Raw genomic sequence first — 24350 nt, 5'->3', positions numbered from 1 at the left:
GGCTGCTGACCTAACACCTATACCAGTCCTGAAAAGAACTTTTGTGTACCAAATAGCTAGCGTTTTCTCTGTCCCTACTCCACACAGGATCCTTTCCCTACAGTGACAGAAGAAAGAATGTAAAATGGCCACCGGATCGGGTGTATTTATAGGTTAGGGGGAATGTCCAAGTGTCCATGAGCTGTCATGTCTCAATTGGTTGTCCTGTAACACATGATAAACGTGTCACGAAAGGTTAAAGTTCTTGTATACATTAAACACGTAAGTCCGCCGGGGCGAACGACGGAAAAAGGCGTTCGAACCCGCGGACGGCGAAAGTCGGAAATTCGCCGCGAAACGACCGCCGGGCGAACCGTTCGGCCATCACTATTCGCAATTCCATAATGTAACCTACAAAATTATCTAGTATTATTAAGCCGTGTATGTATAACTGAAAAACATGGCTTTAATGATTGTAAGCTCTAACGAGCAGGGCCCTCTGATTCCCCCTGTCTTGAATTGTATTGCATTGTAATGTCTATATATGCGCTATATAAATCCTGTATAATAATAATAATAATAATAATGTCAAATGAATTTGCATTATATTTCTAATATTCACTTTTTTTATTATTATTACTGTTATAATTTTCTATATTATTTTCATAATTGTCTGGGTTGGCTAAAATCATATCGGCAGCAGAGTGTTGTATTGTATTGGCTATTGACAAAGCAGACGTTTGGATTTAGGATAATACCATTTATTGGCTAACTAAAAAAAGGAGTGCAAGATTGTGTGGTATGCTGGCCTTTTGTATAAATGATATACAGTATATGGGACACTGAGTATATTTATATATACACATCTGACATACATAGTTTGAATGATATATTAAAATGTTACTAAACACTCTAAACATATACACAATCATAAAGAAGCCATTGAAGTGTGAAAACAGGTTAACCTGTGCATCTGTTACCTAATCACATACACATATCCAGCCTAAGTATGCTCATTTTATACATCTCATTTCCTCTGCATTTCAGGGAAGGTGGAAAAAGGACACCCGAATCATTCACACACAATACTACACAATAAGTGACAGAAAGAAAACACACATTATCTTTATTAATGTTTGTTTAATTGATTTTTTTCCTGTTTGTATGGACAAGGAAGAATAGGCATTACTGCCCCCCGCAGGACACCATGTGGAGCTACATGGTAATAAATAATTTATAAAACCATTGTGGATACAGTCAGAAAAATCATGTTTACTCAGAAGCAGAAGACTAAACAATCCCAGGCATGGCAAACATGGACAGGTGGTTACTGTTGTAATTAAGGTAATTCAGGACTTTTTTCTCAATGTCCTTTTGATATCCGTTTTGTTGAAGAACACGCTTTAGATATTTTTGCGGAGTTTCTGCAAGGTTCAGTTCATCTTCTGTGACTTTCTGGGCTAGCTGCTTCATCGATAGCTGGTCGTGGACCTAGACAATTGAACAATATTCATTAGAAAGGTCAGATTAGTGCCTAGACCAATAATTCTTTCACTGTCAGACTGATTTTTACGTATGTCACATACAGTGCATACTAGAAAAGTGCATTTTATGGCTTGAAAATTTATGAAAAACCACCAAAACATGATATGCTTTATTAAATCAGATCTGTAAAAAAAATAATATATATATATATATATATATATATATATATATATATATATATATATATATATATATATATATATATATATATTTATTTATATGACAGTTGCCTTTTTATGTTGAATAATATTTGAACAAATGTATACTTTCTGAAAAAATATCTTACATTCATTTTTATTGTGCACAATCATAATGTATTCTACAGTTTTTGTAAATTAGATTAAAGATAAAGTAAAGATTAGAATGTGTTGAGTAAATACACTCTAAATGAATCATTTCCAACTCTTTGATTGTCACATAACATATAGGACATGTTCTTGTCAGTTAAAGAGTTAAAGGACCATCACAGTCCTAAAGTGATAATAAAGTCTTGTTTAAAGAAAAAAAAAAAAACATGTTTGCACATAGCAGCCTGGATCCTCCTCTTCTTGGGTCCCCCGGCAGAATTCCTGGCACCCCCCTCCTGCCCAGAGGGGGCTTCCTCCAGGGTGGCGGCTCTGCGTGTCCATTCACACACAGAGCCACAGCTTGGCCCATTCCCCTCCCTCTCCTGATTGGCTCCCTGGCTGTGATTGCACTAATGGTTACTGCTGCTGCTTCAGCCAATGAGTGAGGGTCACTGGAGGGCCAAGGCTCTCATGCACATCGCTGTATCAATATGGGGCTCAGGTAAGGATTAGGGGAGCGGGGGGGGGGGCTGCTGCACACAGAAGATTTTTTATAGATTGCATGAAGTTAAAAAAAACCTTGAGCCTTTAGAACCACTTTAAGGTGGTATTACACCTTTCATGTTTTAAGTACTTTCAGCAGCTGATTTAATCAATTACTGGTATGCAGCTTCTTCATCTTTAATCCTTCACTCTGTTCCAACTTAAACTGGTGCCATGACTGCTGCCCCAGGTCCCCTGTTTCAATGTGGCTCCTTTCTTTTGTAGCATTCTATGGAATCACTCTTGCATGCAGGGACTAAAGTTGTGCTTCTCTTCATCAATACAAACACACAGCCTCATAGCCTAGGGTGGCAAGGCACTCCCCTGCTTCTTCCTCCTTCTCCTGATCCCTTCCCAAAGTAACAGATTAGCTGTAGACTGCACTGATCACTGCAGATCAGAAGTTCAGGAAAGCAGCACTGAGAGAGCAGGAGCCAGCAGCATTGAACTTTACAGTATCTTCTGGGGTAAGAATCTCAACTAATAGTTTACTGGGGAATGTTTATTTTGCTGTATTCAATGTGTTAAAGTGGTTGTAAACCCTTACAAACCACTTTGGCCTACAGGTAAGCCTAGATTAAGGCTTACCTGTAGGTCCAAGAAATATCTCCTAAACCTATACGGTTTAAGAGATATTTCCAAAAAGACAGCCACCGCTGTCTACGGCACATGCGCGTGAGAGTTTGCCAGGAAGAGGGGGGGGGGGGTGAGTAATAAGAGGGCCAATGGGAGCTGCAAAGCTGAAGGTATGCCTGTGTGTGTCTGTGTCCATCCAGGAAGTGAACAGGCAGCAGCTTCATCAGCTGCCCACAGTTGAAATGGCTGCAGCAAGACTTAGTGGAGGGAGATTTCTGCAGCATATTTGGCAAGTACACAATTACATTATATATAAAATAATATGCAAAATGGTTGGAGGGAAGCTTCAGAATGGCAAAGATGTTTTTATTACAAATTATGTGAGCAGACTGCAGTTCCTCTTTAAAGCGGAGCGGAGTTCCAATAAAAAAAATAATTAAAGTCAGCAGCTACAAATACTGCAGCTGCTGACTTTTAATACAATTACCTGTCCCAGGGTCCAGCGATGCCAGGGGATCGAAGCCCCACTCGTCTTACCCTCCTCTCTGCAGCGCCGGTATTGTCACTGTGGGTGCCCAGCTGTCGCTTCACAGCCGGGTACGCACTGCGCATGCGTGCGCCGTGGCTGGCCGGCAATCATCTGGGACCTGTAACGTGTCCCAGATGATTGCTGAGAGGAAGGGGGGAGAGGCGATCTCCCTTCCGGCGCTGCGGGGCCACCTTCCCTTAACGCGGAAGTTCCATTTGGGTGGAGCTCCACTTTAAGCCACAAAGCCTCATTCGCACAAGCTTTAATTTGTCCCATTATTTACATTGACCAGTCGCCCCCATATTTCTGGGGTGTCAGAATTTTTGGAGCCATTAGCACAGTACACACTAGCACTCGGAGACACATTTGTTGTATACAGTCGCTCCTCAATGACTTTTATTTAAAAGTGGGGCAGAACACTGCCCGAGGCCTGCACTTACCCATAGCACTTTTATTTATCCAAGCCCATGCGACCTCAATTTAGACAAAGCCACATACTTTCACTTTGCTGGTTGTGTAATGTTAAATGTCACAATGCAGACAATAAAACACTAGAAAAAAACATCCTTTAGAATAGCTTGATTCTATGCAGACGTCACACTACTAATGCTAGAAGTCTGGTTAGTAAAATGGAAGAACTAGAACGTCTGCTACATGAGGAGGATTTTCACTTTGTGGAAATATGAGAAACTTGGTTTGACAGCTCGTATGATTGGCTTGTGACTGTCCAGGGGTACTCCCTGTATCAGAGGGGCAGGGTAGGTAGAAGAGGGCGAGGGGTGTGCCTGTAAGTCAGGAGTGATTTGCTAGTGAATATACGGGATGGAATTGCTAACAGGGCTAGTGAGAAGGTACAAACGCTGTGGCTGGAGGTTCTAAGGGACAAAACAAATGGACAAGGGTGTAGGCTACAGGCCCCCAAACTTTAAAGCGGTAGTAAACTCTTGATAAAGATTTTAAAAAAGTTTCTTCCAGCAAGGCAATATCATAATATGCTAGTAGGCACCGCATGAGACTTGCCTTAAAACGAGGCCCTCCAACAGCGCGCTATCAGTGCTGCAGAGGCTTCTATCTTCACCCGGTCTTCCTTCCATATCCTCACCTTGAATACCTGAGCCATGATGACGTTGATGGCCTTACACGGGAATCTCGGCCACGGCACACAGCTCTGAAAGAATGGCACAGGTATGCCATTTCTTTAGAACGCACACTGGCACGGTGACGTCACTGGCTGCTACTCGCTAGAATATTTCCTAAGCATGCTTTATTATAAGCTTGCCTGTAGGCAAAAATAATGAGCAAGAGTTTACTACCACTTTAACCACTTGCTTTCTGAAAGATTTACCCCCCTTCAGTACCAGGCCATTTTTTGCTATACGACACTGCGTTACTTTAACTAACAATTGTGCGGTCAGACCTATTATTTCTAACACTGTTTATTATGAAACGGTTGTAAATCACTGATTTACTGTAACGCCTTGAATCATGATGTAATCTCCGTTATTATATAACGTTTTATGTTTGTGTATAACTATATTGTATTGGAAACACATCTCCCATTGGAGATAAATAAAAACTTTCCTGTTAAACAATTGCACGGTCGTGCAACGCTGTACCGAAATAAAATTTATGTCCTTTTTTCTCACAAACAGAGCTTTCTTTTGGTGGTATTTGATCACCTCTGCGGTTTTTATTGCTTTGCGCTATAAACAAAAAACTATTTTTAAAAACTTTCTGCTATAAAACACATCCAATAAAAAAAATGAAAAAGAAAATCGAATTCCTTCATCAATTTAGGCCAATATGTATTCTGCTACATATTTTTGGTATATGTAAAAAAAAATCCAAATAAGCATATATTTATTGGTTTGAGCAAAAGTTATAGTGTCTACAAACTATGGAATATTTTTATTTACTGTTTTTCCATTTTCTTTACTAGTAATGGTGGCAATCAGCGACTTATAGCGATAATGCAATATTGCGGCGGACAAATCGGACACTGACACTTTTTTGGGGACCAGTGCCACTAATACTGTGATCAGTGCTAAAAATATGCATTGTACTAATGACACTGACTGGGAAGGGGTTAACATCAGGGGCGATCAAAGGGTTAACTGGGTGCCTAGCGGGTGTTTTCTTACTGTGGGGGAAGCGCTTGTACTAGGGGAAGGCACGGATCCATGTCCCTGCTTTGCAGGAACACAGGATCCATGCCTCCTGTACTGACTGAACTATGATCTGCCTTGTTTTTACTTGTAGACCACTGTTTTCCCTCTGTACCGAAGGATCGGCGGGTGCTGGCAGACATCGAGTCCATGGTACCCAATGATCAGCTCCCACTGTGTACAATCACAGTAGGTACAGGCCACTGGCAGTGTGCATGCACGCCCCAGACTCAGAAGTGTTGAATCAGGTACTGGGTACGTGATCCAGTGCAGCCATGCAACATTACCACCGTATATCTACGTTATATAGTAGCCAAGTGGTTAAGGAGGAGGCAGAGACCAATCCACTTTCTCAGTTAGATATGGTGAGGAAGCAGGCCAATGTTATATTCATGGGGGATTTTAACTACACTGGTATTGACTAGGCAGACAGAACTACACACTCAACTAAGGCTTTTCGTTTCATGAAAATGATGATGCATGACAATTTCAAAAGGTGGATGACCCAATAATGCTTTGCTCACCCTATTAATTACAAACAACAAAGAGCTTATTGTGGATCTGAAAGGAACGCCGCGTACACACGACTGGACTTTCCAGCAGACTAGGTCCGATGGTCTTCCCAACGGCGGAGTTCCGACTAACTTTTCTGAATGAACGGACTTGGCTACACATGAACGGACTAAGTCTGTTCGAAAATCCGTTTGGTTTGAATGTGACGACGTAAGACGGGACTTGAAAAGGAAGTTCAATAGCCATTAGCCAATAGCTTCCCTTGCATCGTATTTGGTCCGTTGGACCAGCATACAGACGAATGGTTTTCCCGATAGGAATTGAGTCTGTTGGACAGATTTGAAACATGTTCTATTTCTAGGTTCGTCTGATTTTTATAAGGAAAAACAATCGAATTAGCCCACACATGATCGGATTGTCAGACAGACTGATTCCGTAGCACCTAGTCTGTCAGAAAGTCCAGTTGTGTGTACGCGGCATTAGGGATAACTTAGGAAACAGTGATCACAGAGCAATTACATTTGACATGAATTATAGGAAAAAGCGACATGAGGGTAGGACAAGTAAACTCAATTTCAGCCCTTCATACTACATGACACTAAATGGGATCGTAATCTTGCAACAAGGAACACTAAAGAAAAGAGGGGGCGCTTTAAGGACATGACATTCAACAGTGCATTCCAATGGGCAATAAATTCAAAAGAACAAAAGTTAAACCTGAGTGGCTAAAAATTTGCGTAAAAAAAGGCATATCAAAAGAAATAGAAGGCTGAAAGGTGACCATTGTCATTTCAAAACTACAAAGAATGCTATAAGAAGTGCCAGAGCACACTCAAGGCAGTTAAAATAGATTACAAGAGAAACACTGTTGAGGAAAAAATAAATCCCAAAATGTTTTTCAAATATAGTGTATTAATAGTAAAAAGGCGAGGTCAGAACATATTGGCCCCATAAGAGATGATCAGACGAAGTTGCTCACAGACGACAGTGAGAAGGCAACTGCAACTGCAACTGCATTAAATACATTCTTCTCTTCAGTTTATACGAATGAAAAGAAGGGGTATAATAAACAAGACAGTAATGTTACGAACATTGTATGGAATGTACTCTTGTGGCTGAAAAAGACAAGTGTTCAAAAAAGACTAGCAAAATGTAATGTGAACAAATCACCAGGACCGGATGGCTTATTCTTCGTACACACGATCGGACTTTCCGGCAGACTAGGTCCGGCGGACCGGAATCCGTCGGACGATCGTGTATGGGCTCCAGCGGACTTTTTTTCCCCAAAAGTCTGACGGACCTAGAAATAAAACACGTTTCAAATCTTTCCGATGGACTCGAGTCCAGTCGAAAAATCCGTTCCTCTGTATGCTGGTCTGACGGACCAAATATGACGCAAGGACAGCTATTGGCTACTCGCTATTGAACTTTCTTGTTTAGTCCCGTTTTGCGTCATCACGTTCAAAAGGAACGGACTTAGTCCATTCATGTGTGGCCAAGTCTGTTTGTTTGGAAAGTCCGTCGGACCTCTTCTGAAAGTCCGTCGGACCTAGTTCGTTGAAAAGTCTGGTCGTGTGTACGCGGCATTACACCCAGGAGTTCTCAAAGAACTAAAGCCTGGTACACACGGACCAAAAATCAGCCAGTTCAGCAAGACCCAGCCAACTTTCAGTTCGTGTTTACCGCTGTCTGTTCAACAGATGCTGGTCTAAGGACCGATTTGATGGTGATGTGGAACTTCCTTTCACAGTTGCTGGTGTCAGAGGGGACTATAGATGCATTCAAACAAGTTATAGATGTGTTTCTTAGTGAACATAGTGTACAGGGATATTGAAAATTGTAGAGATATATGCATACACAATTTCACTCAGGTTGAACTGGATGGACTGCTATCTTTATTCAACCTTACCTAAAAACTATTTTCTACTGCTGATTCTTTGGCTAAGGCAGCATGCGCTTGATAAGATAATAAAAAATTCTGCAGTATGCTCTATGACACATTCATCTGTCTCATATGTGACAAACTCTAGGCAGATATAAATAACATAATTAATGCAACTATGTAAACTTTATTACATCATTAACACAGACAACACAAGAAGTCTCCGAAAACAGCTGTGCTCCTGAGCATCTGTGGCAAAAGACTATGGCCCCTTTCACACTGACGTCCCGTTCAGGCCCGCCTGTCAGTTTTTCAGGCGGACCTGAACGGGTGCTCCATAGAGCTCTATGGAGCGTCGGATGTCAGCGGTGAAAAGCTATTTTTCCATCCGTCTGCGGATCGGATCGGGTGACGACGGGCACTGCGGTCCGTCGTCATCCGATCTCCCATAGGGGAGAGCGGCGCTGTGACAGGTCCGTCCCTGCGCAGTGTGCAGAGACGGACCTGTCATCTCCCTGCTCAGTGGGGATCGGCAGAGTGATCCACGCTGAGCAAACGGATATCCACGGGGCGGATCAGAACTGATCCGCCCCGTGTGAAAGGACCCTAGGTCTCCGAAAGAAAGCAACCACCAAAAATCTGACCTCCAAAAGTACACTTCCAGCATCTAAATTACCAAGCCGACCTATTTTATCACTCTCATTAACACCTTCTCTTTTCTACCTTTAACTCTCTACTTTTTCCTCCCCTGCCCAGAAAATCGTTAATCACTTCAAAAATAAGATTGGTTCGATTCATGATGAGATCTCCACTGCACAGATATCTCCCCCACTTAAAATTCCATGTTCAGTGCTACACTGAGAACACTCATTTATCCCTGCTACTATAGACAAGGTTGCTAACATTTTTCTAATGCTCACCTAACCCCTGGACACTGTTCCCTTGCAAATACTATGTCACCTTATGGCTCTACCCTACACTCTCTAACTCACATCTTCCATCTCTCCTTCTCTTCTTCCCCAACATTCTAAAACCTGCACTGGTCACTCCCATACTTAAAAAGCCCTCACTGGATCCCATCAATCTTTACAATCTACGACCCATCTTCCTGCTCCCCTTTACCTCCAAACTCCTTGAACGTCTGGCCTACAACTACTTGAGCGTCCACCTCACTGAGCATAACCTTCTTGATCCCCATCAATCTGGATTTTGCCCCCAACACTCCACAGAAACTGTTCTTCTAAAACTCAAAAACGATTTACCAACAGCTAAAACCAATGGAAACTCTTCTGTACTCTTACTCTTGGTCTTCTCTGCTGTCTTTGATACAGTTGACCACCCCCCTCCTCCTCCTCAGAAAAACTTCACTCCTTTGGTCTCCGTGATTGTACTCTTCACTGGTTCTCATCCTACTTATACCACTGCACCTCCAGTGTAATTTACAATTCTACTTCCTTCTCTCCTCTTCTTTTTTTCTGTCAGGGTCCCCCAAGATACTGTTTTTGGACCTCTCTTGTTCTTGATGTATACCTCCTCGCTGGGTTAACCTCCAATGGCCTTCCATCTCATTTCTATACTGAGGACACCCAGATCTATCCCTCAGGTCTTTCCATCTCCTCACGCATCAATAATTTACTAAAAAACATATCAATCTGGATGTCACACCACTTCCTCAAAGTCAATCAATCCAAATCCTAGTTCAACATATCTCCCACATTTATTACCTTTTGTATCACCTGACCCTCCATCCTAGATTGTAAACTGTAACGAGAAGGCCCTCTGATCCCTCCTGTACTGAATTTTATTGTATCTGTATTATATATATATATATATATATATATATATATATATATATATGAATGAAATAGATTTGATTTTTTTCTTAGCCTCTTGCAGTCTATGTATCCCAGAGCTGGAGTGTGAGGCCGCGTACACACGCGGGGACTGTTCGCCCAACTTTGTCCGCTGAACAGTGTTTCGGCGGACAGTCCGCTCGTGTGTGGGCTTTCAGCGGACAGTTTCAGCAAACAGTCCGCTGAACAAGGTTTTTCGGAAATTCCGAAAAACTGTCTTTGTTTCAGCGAACAGTCCCCTCGTGTGTAGGCTTGTTCGTCAAACTAAGTTCCGCGCATGCTCAGAAAGGATTTACACGCCGAAGTTTGCATTGCAGTGTATAGGACGTCGTTTTCTAGTTCCGTCGTACGTGCCGTTCACGTCATCGCGCACGGTTTCAGCAAACTGTTCGTTCGTCGTGTGTGGCCATGTCCGTCCATGCTAATTTTGAGCGGACTGTTTGCTGAAACTGTTTGACGGACAAAGTTGGGCGAACAGTCCCCGCGTGTGTACGCGGCCTTAGAGGAACAAGCAGCCAATCAGTCCATGTGCTGATAAGATGCATGCTTACAGGAGAAGAATGATAGATTGATGAGCTGATCACAGCGCTGCTTCTCCTTTCACTATCCAGTCACACGCTGGGGTGATCAGAGAAAGTGGGTTGAATGAGGTTGGCTATCAGATTGAGGACTTCTAGTGCCATAAAAAGCACTGCAGGGGAAGTCTCTGGATTAGAGCTGAATTTTGCAGCAAAATCCGTTTTTGTTTTTTTTTTGTTTTTTTTCACAATACTTTATTTTTGCAAAAGGACAAAGACACACAGTATGGTACAGAGGGAAAAAAAACCCACACAGTGGGAACAGAGCACTTACAGAACTGTGTAACAGAGATTAACATTATAACCAAGTTTAGTATACATATAGTCTTAATTTTCCGAGATGTAAACGCTCATTGCCTGAGTCAAGGAGTCTCTGCACACCACACGTCACATCTCCCCCTTTTTTTTCCCTGCGGAAATCCGCATTATACAACATTCAGAAAAAGCCCAAATAAATCAGGAAGAGAAGAGAAGGAGGAAAACAACAAAAAAAAAGGGGGGGTGGAGGGGGAAAAGTGGAGGGAGGGCGGGATGTCCATCCGTCTAGCAAAGCACCCAGGCGCGCAGGTTCACCAGGCGAGAACACTCTTCATGGGGGATTGACAGTTAGTCCTGCATACTCCTCGGAGTACATGAATTTATGCCAGTAGAACCATTTCTTAGTATATTTCTCATGCAGGCCTTTGGCAGTAGCTACCAAGTCTTCCATCGCACTAATGTCAGCCACCCTTTTCAGCCAGGTGGCAATTGGCGGAGGCTGTGTCTGTTTCCGGTATAGTGGGATGCACCCCCTGGCAGCCATGACCAGGAGAGGGAGAATAGATTTCCTGTACACCCCACTGGGGATGTCGTGGTGATGTAGGAGGAAGAAGGCCGGGTCTCTCAGAACCTCTCTATCGGTGAACTTTTGGACGATTCTATACACTTCAGTCCAACAGGGCTGCACCAGGCAGCAGGACCAAATGATGTGGAGGAGGGAGTCAATCTCCTCCCCACACCTCCAGCATAGGTTCGAGCATTGTGGAAACATTTTGTGGATCTTCACCGGGGTGTGATACTACCGGGTTACTGTTTTTTTTGTTATCTTTTATTGGGATATTTATTTTATCTACTTATATTTGACTGGAGCTCTGCTTAAAACATCTCAAATTACACCTTTTAATTAAAGAATTTGATGAATAGCAATAAATACACAACACTGACACATTTTATTAACACAAGTTGCTAAATAAGGCTTATTGAGGCCTTAATGTTAATAATTTTAATATTTAAAGTGGAACTCCTACCCAACATTAACTATGCTGACTAACGTGCCTTAGGTTAGTCAGTTGGCTGCAAGGGAAAGGAAGGAGCGCTCAACAAGGGCTCACATAGGCACCCCTCCACTCCCCTGCAGCAGCCACTGACTGACAATGGAAGGCTAGATCACAAAATGGGACTGGAGTGGGCTAAAAATAGGTAAGCATACACATTTTTTTTTTTTTTAGAATGGTTAGGTAGCATAGGTAGCAGAAAGGGGGAGGGGACAGCTTTAAGACTAGTTAGTGCTAGGTAGGAATTCTACTTTAAACAATAATTATTCCTAATTATTATTATTAAAAATAATTACAATAATTTGTTTAATTTCTATACTTAATTATAAAAGGTGTATTATCATTATAAAATATTTACTTATTATTCTTTTTTTTTTAATTAACCCAAAGTATTATTACTGATATTAATAATAAATATAATAACAACACTATTTATGCCATTTCCTATAGTTATTATACAATATGTATTATCATTATAAAATATTACTTATTATTCAATTATTTATTAATATGATTGTGATTATTGAAAGTAACAACAACAATAATAAAAATAATGATGTATTTCATTTTCTTTATTAAAGGGTTGTTCCAGCGGAATTAATTTTTAAAAAAAAGTCTACAGCTACAAACACTGTAGCTGCTGACTTTTAATAAGGACACTTACCTGTCCAGGGCGCCTGTGATGTCAGCCCCCCGAGGCCGATACGTCCCTCGTATAGTGTCCCGGCGCTGCCTCCCTCACTAAGTGAAACAGGCAGTGGAGCCTTGCGGCTTCACTGCCCGTTTCCTACTGTGCATGCGCGAGCCGCGCGGAGCTTTGTGAATGGGGCGCACCATGTTCTGGGACACACACAGTTCCCAGAACACACCGTGCCACCTTCGCCAGAAGACACTGCGAGGAGGAGAGAAGACTGAAGATCACTGCGGAGTAGGAAGAGGCAGATTAGGAAGACTGCCTAGCAACAGGGGTTTCTGGTGAGTTCAAAAAAACATTTTTTTCTAATGTTTTAAAAAAAAAAAAAATTAAGAATATTAATGCTTTTTTTTTTTTTTTTTAAAAGTGGGTGGCCCTCCACTTTAATTTTAAAATGTGTATTATCATGATAAAATATTTACATATTTATTATTTAACCAAATGTATTATTGTTATTATTTTGATTATTCTGAATAATAATAATAATAATAATAATAATAATAATAACAATAATAATAACACATTTACTTAATTTTCTATATTTATTTATTATAAAATATGTCTTATCATTATAAAATAATTATTATCATTATTATAAGTATATAATGATTAGCCCAATGTAATAATACTAATAATAACAATAATAATTAATAAATGCATAATTAATCATTATTGAGTCTTATTGTTAATACAGTCTGAAAGAAAATGTGCTTTTGTTTCATCAATCTAATTTGCCTTGAGAAAAGGAAGCATCTGATTGGCTAGACGTTGATAAATAAGGCCTACCCTTCTTGTAGGAAACTCACACCTCCCTGAGGGGACCTAGGATACCAATGCTGTCCACATTTATGAAATGAATTTTGATAGGCTGGTGTAAAAATTCCTTATTATAAATGAGGAAACCTATCCAGAGACAAGTGTAGACCATACAGGGCTGAGGGACTTCATCAGTAAGCAGGATGGGCTGCTAATTGAAATTGCAGTACAGATCAGTGCTGTGTTTGCACCCCAGGGCTATGTTTAACATATCCGTAATAAAACATAAAGGAAAATCTAATCCGCCCAGTTAAGGAAAATGAGAGATACTTCCGCAGAAACAACATCCATGTCCAAATCCATTACTGCCTCTGACATCATTCATGGAAATTCACGGAATTCAAAGAAAGGACGTGTTTCTAGAAAGGAGTCATATGCTATAATCAAAAACGGAAAATGTACAGTATATAAGTGATGTGTTCTGGGGTGTTTTATGAGAGTTTCTGTATATACTGTATTTTATTTATTTTGTTCATTTTTGAAGATTTTTGAAGATTTTTTTTTTTAAAGGTAATTGTGAAATAATTCACCAATGCCGAGTACTGGGGAAGGCTGCTGCGATGTTTTCAGGACGATATCTATACCACCTTGCCTTCACCCACCAGTTGTGATCTGACTGCACTGCTTAGAGATGCAAAGAAACATCGCTGGGTGTAAAATTAGGTATGCAATGAGGAGAGAAACGTTGTATTTCTAAATATCATTAGCATGTTGATCACGGGAAAAGGAGGAATCAGGAAAGCAACATATAAGCAGATTAAACCTCAACTTTATGTTTATGGACCGGCATAGACACTATATTACCAAAAGTATTGGGACGTCGGCTACAATATGTAGCAACCCAACCTTATTCAGCTGTGTCTCTAATACTTTTTCTGTTATTGCTAGGCTGTAACCAGCCTGAGCTAATGTTCACGTTTATTGGTGGGTTGATTGCTTCAGACTGTTTATGGAAGGAGGTTCCAGCAATCAGCATCAGAAGGAATAACCGCTAGGTTATGAATATATACTATATTGTCAAAAGCATTGGGACGCTTACCTTTACACGCACACAAACTGTAATGGCATCCCAGTCTTGCGTCCATAGGGTTCAATATTGAGTTGGCCCACCCTTTGCAGCTATAACAGCTTCAACTCTTCTGGGAAAGCTGTCCAGAAGGTTTAGGAGAGTGTCTATGGGAATGTTTGACCATTCTTCCAGAAGAGCATTCGTGAGGTCAGGCACTGATGTCGACGAAAAGGCCTGGCTCGCAGTCTCGTCTTTAATTCATCCCATTGGGTTGAGGTGAGGCCAGTCAAGTTCCTCCACCTCAAACTCGCTCATCCATCTCTTTATGGACCTTGCTTTGTGCCCTGGTGCGCAGTCATGTTGGAACAGGAAGCGGCCATCCCCAAACTGTTCCCACGTTGGGAGCATGAAATTGTCCAAAATGTCTTGGTATGCTGACGCCTTAAGCATTTCCTTCAGTGGACCTAAGGGGCCAAGCCCAACCCCTGAAAAACAACCCCACACCATAATCCTCCCTCCACCAAATGGTCTTCTAGATTGTAAGCTCTAACGAACAGGGCCCTCTGATCCCTCCTGTATTGATTTGTATTGTATGTGTACTGTCTGCCCTCATGTTGTAAAGCGATGTGCAAACTGTTGGCGCTATATAAATCCTGTATAATAATAATAATGATAATAATAATTTGGACCCGTGCACAAAGCAAGGTCCATAAAGATATGGATGAGCGAGTTTGGGGAGGAGGAACTTGACTGGCCTGTACAGAGTCTTGACCTCAACCTGATAGAACACCTTTGGGATGAATTCGAGCGGAGACTGAGCTAGGCCTTCTCGTCCAACATCAGTATAAATAATAATAGAAATACCCGTGCTATGGAGACAATTACTAAAATAAATTTACATTTCATTTCTTTCGTCCAACATGAATTTTGCTCTTTCCATACCAGTAGGCCATTTGTGAATGTGAAGCCTGCCCCGAACACGTCTAATAATTTTCACAGCTTTATCCTACCCCCATCTCTAGGACAGAGCAGCCATTAGAATGAGTGTCACCTAGTGGTGGTACAAGAGTGAACACTGTCCTTCCTTTGTTGCTGGTGAGTTCATTTGCTCATTGGAGAGCATAATGCGTGTGTGCAGCCTTGGAAAAAGGGGGACAGTCACTCCTAAACTGCTAGGGGGCGATCGTCCTAACAGCTGGTCCATCATAGGAGAGGACAGGACTGAGATTTTTTAAACATTAAGAAGCATTGGGGACAATCTTCACTAACAAGTTCACAAATGGGAAGAGCATAAATACATATTTGTAAAATTGGATTCATTTAGAATCATGGATTGGCGTTTGTGGACTGCATAGAGTATTTTCTCATCTTGGACAAGAGCCATTCCATAAATGTACGCTAAACTGCACATGCTTGGCTTAGTGTACATAAAGTCAGACGTGCAGGGAGAAGGATTTAGAAGAGAAGAGACCCATAGTTTTTTTTTACATTTAATTTTCGCTTTAGGTTACCCACTGGTTGTTTCCATGCAAGCAGGTAATGCTATTTTTCATATTAGAAAACCCAGAATGCTTTGCAATGGGGTGTCATGGACGCCCCCCTATTAAAAATTAATTTTAAGTAAAAAAAAAAAAAAAGCAAATCTTTAAAAATGTATTGAATACCAGTTTGTTACTTGTAAACATCCCAATATAAATAAAACTGACCATTATACTTTACCATTAAAAAGGCAATATAGCAATGTAACTTTTTCTTAGATACAACTTAAAGTGGTTGTAAACCCTTTACAACCACTTTAACCTACAGGTAAGCCTAGATTAAGGCTTACCTGTAGGTGCAAGAAATATCTCCCAAACCTAAAATGTTTAGGAGGTATTTGCAGAAATAGCCGCAGTGATGTCTACGGTGCATGCGCCGTAGACATCGGGCACAGGCGCATTGAGCATGCCGCTTCTAACGGCGTTAATGCCGTTAGTGGCAGCACTAGCACGCATGCACGGGAGTGATGTCATCGCGGCTCCGGCCAGTCGCGACCCCGGAGTGACTTCCGGGATACCCGGAAGTCACTCCGGGATAGATAGCGGAGTCGTGGGAGGCGAACGAGGGTCGCTTAAGGGGGCTTCGATCTCAGGTAAATTACTCATAATGAGCTAGTATGCTATGCATACTAGCTCATTTTGCCTTTGCCTTGCAGGGTCACATTTCCCCCCCCCCCCCCATCCCGAGGCTTTACTTCCTCTTTAATGTTAGTAGTCCTATGAATATGTATTAACTTTGTTTTTTATCTATTCAGTAGATATTTATATAGGGGGAGTCATTTTGGTCTTTAAGCATTACTGCACATTGAACACAGGATTAATAAGCCTGTAGAAGAACAAAATAGCATTCAACACAATGAGATATACAGTAAAACCTCAGATTGCGAGTAACATGCTTTACAAGTGTTTCGCAATAAGAGCTGTTTTTTTTTCTTTAATGGTGACTTGATTTGCAAGCTTTGTGTCGCAAGATGAGCAGGATTCAAGCCTCTGGGGTGTGCAGTACTGCATGTGGCCAGAGGTGGGGGGCCCGGAGACGCTCGGAGACCAATGGGAGATGCTCAGTTCCAGTGCCTCACAGTGCCTCTGAGTGGTCTCCAAGCGTTTCCGAGTGTTTCCAAGTGTCTCCGGTGCCTCCCCACCTCTGGCCACATGCGGTACTGCATACACTAGCAGGGACACTGGAACAAATTATCTGAGTTTCCATTAATTCCTATGGGCAAACTCACTTTGATATACCAGAACTTTGGATTACAAGCAGGCTTCTGAAACAAATTATGCTCGTAATCCGAGATACTACTGTATACTCTTGTATGGTTTCTTTTGCAGCTTGGGGGGGTGGCTGGGAGGTGTCTGGGCCTGCAGCTTATGCATGTATTTGCAAATGTGTGCAAACAAAACCCCTGTTTCTAAACGCATACAATTAGACAGAGCAATTTAGTTGTTAGCAGGCTGGTTGGTAAATTGAGCTGGGAAATTCTTTGGGTTTTTTTTTTGCATGCGTTGCCCTTCCAAGTGCTCCTTGCTGCAAAAGCCAGTCGTAGGTGGGGGCAGTGGCCATTTGCATGGCTCCCAACTGTCCCTGATTTCGAGGGACTGTCCCTGATTTGGAGATATGTCCCTCTGTCCCCCAGTCTCTCTTTCCCCCTCATTTGTCCCTCATTTTGGTCTGATCCATATAGTTGTATACAAAATGCACTTTTTATCTTTCAAAAAGTGTTTCCCAGTGCTAAACCTTTTATCCAATTTCTAAATTGCTGCATTTGTACATTTTAAAAACCAATATAAAGGAATAGTAGTGGTAAATAAAAATCCCTTCTGGATTTAACTTTTTATTTTTTTGGGTTAATTCTCCTTTAAGGGGGTGTGGCAGGGGGTGTGTCCTATGCCTACATACGTTTGTTAGTAGGTGTCCCTCATTCCCATCTCAAAATGTTGGGAGGTATGGCCATTTGTTTGTACTAGGGTGATATTGAGTTAGGACTACAGATACCAGGGTGCCTTGACGGGGGGTCTGTAGCTTACGCATGTATTTGTAAAATGTGTGCAGACTAAACCCCTGTTTTTAACTGTTAGACAGGAAAATTCGGTTGGTTAGCAGGCTGCCCAGTAAGTAGACATGTGCGATTAGTTTTGTACGAATCGAAAATTCGTACGAATTTCCGTAAATTCGTACGAATTTCCATAAATTCGTACATTCGGGAGGATCCGAAATACAAACTTCTATGCTTCCAAATTTTGTACGAAATACAAACTTTTGTTTATGCATTTCGGATCCAAATTCTGTTATAACGGAAACGTGACTGGTGTTTTGTTGGCCAATCAGAGGTTTTCTTCTGCTGCTGAGTGAGGTTTGGGAAAATGACCTTTTTTAATATAGGAGTGAGACTGGTACTGGTAGTCGATGGGAGATTCAGAATCGGACAAAATAAGAATGTTCGTCAATTATGATTATTCGTTATGAAGAAGTTTAAAAACCCAGGTCAAGTCAGCACAGCACAGGGATGGTGGGAGACCCTCATAATGAGCACAGCACAGGGATGGTGGGAGTCCCTCATAATGATAAATTCATCATAATGAACATTTGTAATTGTTATGAAAAGTTAACAAACCTAAAAGTTAAAAACCTAGGAAGTCAGCACTGCACAGAGATGGTGGGAGCCCCTCATATTGAGCACAGCACAGGGATGGTGGGAGCCCCTCATATTGAGCACAGCACAGAGATGGTGGGAGCCCCTCATATTGAGCACAGCACAGGGATGGTGGGAGCCCCTCATAATGATCACAGGGATGATGGCAGCCCCTCATAATGAGCACAGGGATGGTGGGAGCCCCTAATAATGAGCACAGCACAGGGATGGTGGGAGCCCCTCATAATGATAAATTCATCATAACGAACATTCGTAATTGTTACGAAAAGTTAACGAACCTAACGAAAATTCGTATTTTGTACGAATCCAAATTGAATTTCGGCCACGAATTACGAAATATGAATTCTAATACGAAACTAACTTATTGATGGCGCACATGTCTACCAGTAAGTTGAGCCAGGAATTTCTTTTTTTTTTTTTATGGGGTGGTGACACAGGAAGTTACAATGCTGCAGAAGTGAATTGTGGTGTCACCATCTTATCTATGCAGTATGGCAAGCGTGTGTCCATCCCAATATGATGGCTGAATAGAATTAATAGTATCTTAGCAAGTGAAACATTTGACTTGATTCACGGGCTGTAATTATTCTTGCCAGCTTTGTCCTTCGGCTGCAATCTCTACTAAAATGAGGTAAACACATAGAATTTATAGGAGATATGGACACGTTGACACAAGCACATTTCATGGAATTTCCGCCGATATTTTCCCCCAATTACTTCAGAACTTTACCGCTGTTGACGCACAATAAAACCATCTAAATCTAATTAAATCAGCAGACAGCCTTAAATGAATCATGTAAAAAATCTGCAGAAAAAATTGCATTAGCACACATTGGAGCCATTGCTGGCCTGACTAAAACCGGCCTGCCATTAAAAGTGACTGGATTAGTGTGCTAAGCAGAGGCAGGGTTGCTGCTTTATTGTGAAGGCAATCATTTTCTGCTGAAAAATAAATGGGATGATGCAGCCATTTCTGAGGGGGAGAGAAACAAATGTAATTCATCTTTGTCCTCAGGATAGCAAATGCTCAGCGCTGCATTACAAATGTAGAGATTTGGGATCACGGTCCGTCTAATAAAGGACGCTTGGCTGCTCTGTAAAAATGACTGGGTCCCCGGGGAGGCGGCAGGCTGAACATCAGCATGTACTACCCAGAGGATTCTTCTTGGCTGGCATCAGACGTGGAGGCAGCTGGCCCACCAGGCTCACAGCGGGAGTTAAATGTGTTTGGTGGTTGTGGCTATCTGAGAGGATTAGCTGAGGCTCTTGTGTCTGCACATGGGCACCTTCGCTGCTATATAATCGAGTGCTAGAAACAGCATTCCTGCCCCCTAATCACATAAGAAATGCACCTTTCTGTCACCTCGTAAACAACGGACTAATATACATTTGCTATGGTTTGTCAGAATGAATTAAGCATAAGTCTTCTTCAATTATTAGTCATGGGCAATGAATTGTAATAGATTGGTATGGCATTGTCATGGCTGCTAAAGGCGGTACATAGGATTGTTGAAGTTCTTGTGTTAACTTATTCCTACACAGCCCACGATCAATTCCCGCCATCCACCCTGACAGCACACATACTGGAATCTACACTGATGCCCATTGTATTCGAGGAGCCCCGGCACCCGCAGCTGCCGGAATACAATGACTCGGCATCTGATAGGACACAGATGTATGTAAACTTATGAGCACAACTGTATTTTCTGAAAGCAAGGGACCGTGGAGAATAAAATAGTGGTAGTTTTATGTCACACAATATCATAGCTCCCAACTGTCCCTGATTTGGAGCAATGTCCCTCTTTCCCCCTCATTTGTCCCTCATTTTGGTCTGATCTATATAGCTGTATATAAAATGCACTTTTTATCTATCACAAAGTGTTTCCCAGTGCTAAACCTTTCAATTGGCTTCTAAATTGCTGCATGTGTAAATTTATTCATTTTTTATTTATTTCAGTTACTTATATAGCGCCATCAATTTACGCAGCGCTTTACATATACATTGTACATTCATATCAGTCCCTACCCTCAAGGAGCTACAATCTAAGGTCCCTAACTCACATTCATACATACTAGGGACAATTTTAGACAGGATCCAATTAACCTACCAGCATGTCTTTGGAGTGTGGGAGGAAACCGGAGTACCCGGAGGAAACCCGCGCAGGCACAGGGAGAACATGCAAACTCCAGGCAGGTAGTGTCGTGAATTCCAAAAGCCAATATAAAGGAATAGTAGTGGTAAAAAAAGCACTTGTGGGTTTAACCAATCTTGTTTTTTTGTGCAATTCTCCGTTAAGGGGGCGTGGCAAGGGGTGTGTCCTATCCCTGCATACTTTTGCTGATAGGTGTCCCTCATTCCCATCTCAAAAAGTTGGGAGGTATGGAGGTATGTAAACTTATGAGCACAAGGGACTGTGGAGAATAAAATAGTGGTAGTTTTATGTCACACAATATCATAGCTCCCAACTGCCCTTGATTTCGAGGGACTGTCCCTGATTTGGAGCAATGTCCCTCTGTCACACTTTCCTTCTTATTTGTCCCTTATTTTGGTCTGATCTATATAGTTTTATATAAAATGCACTTTTTATCTTTTAAAAAGTGTTTCCAGTGCTAAACCTTTCATTCAAATTTTAAATTGCTGCATTTGTAAATTTTAAAAGCCAATATAAAGATCCACATCTCACAAGAGAGAATGGAGAAATTCTCGATTACTTGGGCCTGCTGGTCTCACTTTACAACTACCCCAGAATTCAAACGACACGCTCCCCCCCGATTGAGCATCAACTCTCACCAGGGAATCTGCAACTCCTCCCTATTAGCCTTCGAGGACATAGGGCGAGGTGCTACACCCCTTTTCTTTTCTCTTCTTTTCTTTCTCCCCCCCTCCTTGATCCCCCCCCCCCATCAATCCCCGTTGCCCCCTCCCCCACTTGTTCCTGTCTTTTTCCCCGTTTTCACTGCCTCTCTTTACCCTACCCTCTGGCCCGTACACCTACCCTTGGGCGATACGGTCGTGCGCCGGTAGCCGCCCGTGTCACCTCCTCCAATACTAGTACTCATGTGCAGTGACATTAGAACCAAGACTAGCATAGTCGTTGAGACGGGCATTTCTCCCCCTACACCTACCTGTTACACCCAGGAGGACCCTCTTGGTTTCTCCTAAGCTGCTGTTTTTGACTGTTTTGTATGCTGTACCTGTTTAACTGAAAAACCCTGTTCTTGTCTTTATTGTAACCTCAATAAAATCTTTATGGAAAAAAAAAAAAAGCCCTTGTGGATTTAATTAACCTTTTTTGTTTTTGTTGTTCATTCTCCTTGAAGGGGGTGTGGCAGGAGGCGTGTCCTATGCCTATATACATTTGCCAGTAGGTGTCCTTCATTCCCATCTCAAAATGTTGGGAGGTATGCAATATTGCAACGCTTTACCAAGCACGAAATTCAAGTACAAAATGCATTGAAGGTGTTTTATGCCACAAAAGCTCAATAAGGTTGATTTACTAAGGGAAAGTGCAGCCGTGCTAGATCTGAGGGGAAGCTCTGAAATGAGGGGAAGCTCTGCTGATTTTTTTTATCATATGTAGGCAAAAATGCTGTTTTTTTTTTCCTTGCATGTTCCCCTCAGAACTAGAGCAACTGCACTTGCAGTGCACAAACTATTTGCCTTTAGTAAAGCCTAAGAATATTACCCAATGTTATGGTAATATATAAAAATATGAGCTGAATTGCACTAAGTAAATAGATAGCCAACATGCCAATCTTTAAATCTGCATACACCTACAAAGCAACAACAAACATTGGTACCTTTCACTTCAGCATGTGCAGCAATATATAAGGTTTCATGTACACGGGACGTTGTTCAACCTCTCCTGAACGATTTAACTTGACAGCTAGAAACCGGCGTCTAAAACTGGCTGTTTAGCCACGTTTATATGCCCCGTTTAACTGCGTTTGCGTCTAAAAGCGTTTGAATTTTTATTTTTTATTTTAAATAGCCAAAAATTAAAAACGGCTGTAAAACGCGGCTAAATTGTGCGTCTAGCATTTGAAATGCCTCTAAACACAGCTTCTGAACGCATTTTTTGGGGTTCCAAAAAAAGCCTCTAAATGCAACTGCCTAGAAACAACTATAAACGACCCTGTGTTGATAAGATAACATAGACAAGAGTTCAGGAGCAGTTGAAAAAAATTCCCAACTGCTCCTAAACGTCCAGCAGCAGTGTACATGAGGGCTCACATGTGTATGGCAAGTGACAATTTTGTACATAGAGGCCCCCAACAGGTGCAATTAGGTCCATGTGTGTGTTCACATGGGGGCAGGATGGGCGCCTAATTTTTTGGGGGGAGTTTCAGTCTTTACATGTAACTTTATGTTTTACTTTTTATTTTAACTTTTACTGTAAAACTTTATTTATATCAGATACGTGATGTAATATTTTAAAGGTTCTCTTTAATGAGACATCAAGGGCTTTTTAGATCCCTGATATCTTACCTGCCTTCCATTGAAGTGAATGGAGCACAGATTGAGCTACATTTGTTTCTTCCCTGTCCTCAAGGGAAAGAAAGCGACACTAGAAAATGCAATTGTCATCCCCCCTCCACCCAGTGACAACCTAAATGCAGGTTCTGGGCCTGTAGATGGTACAGCGATGGCCAGAAAGCATGGCCATCGCAGGGGTCACATAAAGTAATTCAGTAGCTGTACAACCACTGGATCGCTTTCATTAGAAAGTCGACAGCCAGCTTGTGGAGTGTGTGTTGAACCCCCTTGCTGCCACTGCAGTATGGTGGTGGCAGTAAAAGGGTTAAACGCTAAAATAACAAAACCAGCTTTTGCAATATTCACCTTTCAGAGATTTTCCAGGCAATACTTCTTTCTGCCACTAGATGTCCTCGGTCTGATGGCCAGCATCATTTAGCCCACTTTGTTTGAGCCCAAGTCATCCTGAACCAGCGGTGGTGGGCCACATTTTGCAGATTAGATTAGTCACAATTTTTTTTTGTGAATATATTAGCATCCAGAAATTTCTGATGTATTGATCCTATTATAACCAGACAGGTTCTGGAGAGGAACCAAAAATACTCTCACTACGTTTTTTTCTAAACAGAAGTTATCTGCATCACAAACCATAAAAATAAAACATTTATTCGTCATGTTAGGATAATTTTCACAGCCATACAAATTATTCCATTATGCTTCTTGGTCGGATTTACATCCAGAACTGCTGGTGTACAGCATAGATACAATCTAATATCACAGAACTATCTATTCCAAGCTGTAAGCAGCTGTTTTTGACTTGTTGGCCATCATCAATGCAGTGTATAAAAACCATGGCTACACAAAAGTATCACCAGGAAGGTTATAATGACGTGATTTTTTTTTTTGTGCTAAAAAAAATTTTTCAGTTAAAAAAGGATCAAAACGGCACTATTTTAGAGAACTTTCAAAATGGCAATTAAAAAGGGCATGTAAGGGGCCTAAAGTGGAAATAGTTCTAAAGTAAGCATTGCAGCATAGTTCCAAAGACGACATACAGTGCCTTGAAAAAGTATTCACACCCCCTGAAATTTTGCATATTTTGTCATGTTACAACCAAAAATTTAATTGTTTTTTTTTCCAGGGGGATTTTATGTGATAGACCAATTCAAAGTGGCACATAATTGTGAAGTGGAAGGAAAATGATAAATGTTTTTCAAATTTCTTTATAAATAAATATGGGAAAAGTGTGGCGTGCATTTGTATTCAGCCCCCTTTACTCTGATACCCCCAACTAAAATCTAGTGGAACCAATTGCCTTCAGAAGTCACCTAATTAGCAAAGAGTAATTTAATCTCAGTATAAATACAGCTGTTCTGAGAAGCCCTCAGAGGTTTGTTAGAGA

The 24350-nt window shown here is 41.5% G+C and overlaps 1 protein-coding gene across 2 annotated transcripts in view; it reads right to left on the bottom strand.

Annotated features, from left to right (window-relative positions):
* Positions 1 to 724: 724 nt before the first annotated feature.
* The window catches only part of CFAP61 (cilia and flagella associated protein 61), a 460443-nt gene continuing 436817 nt past the window's right edge, over positions 725 to 24350 (bottom strand). For both annotated transcript variants that reach the window (XM_077486014.1, XM_077486015.1), the window contains exon 27: positions 725 to 1470. In XM_077486014.1, coding sequence (XP_077342140.1) covers positions 1270 to 1470 — 201 coding nt within the window. In that variant the 3' untranslated portion in view covers positions 725 to 1269. The remainder of the gene's footprint in view (positions 1471 to 24350) is intronic.

Source organism: Lithobates pipiens, unplaced genomic scaffold, assembly GCF_037356315.1.
Source record: "Lithobates pipiens isolate NorthernLeopardFrog02 unplaced genomic scaffold, aLitPip1_a1.2 Scaffold_18, whole genome shotgun sequence".
NCBI classification, from domain to species: Eukaryota; Metazoa; Chordata; class Amphibia; order Anura; family Ranidae; genus Lithobates; species Lithobates pipiens.
This window is presented reverse-complemented; position numbering and strand designations above follow the sequence as displayed.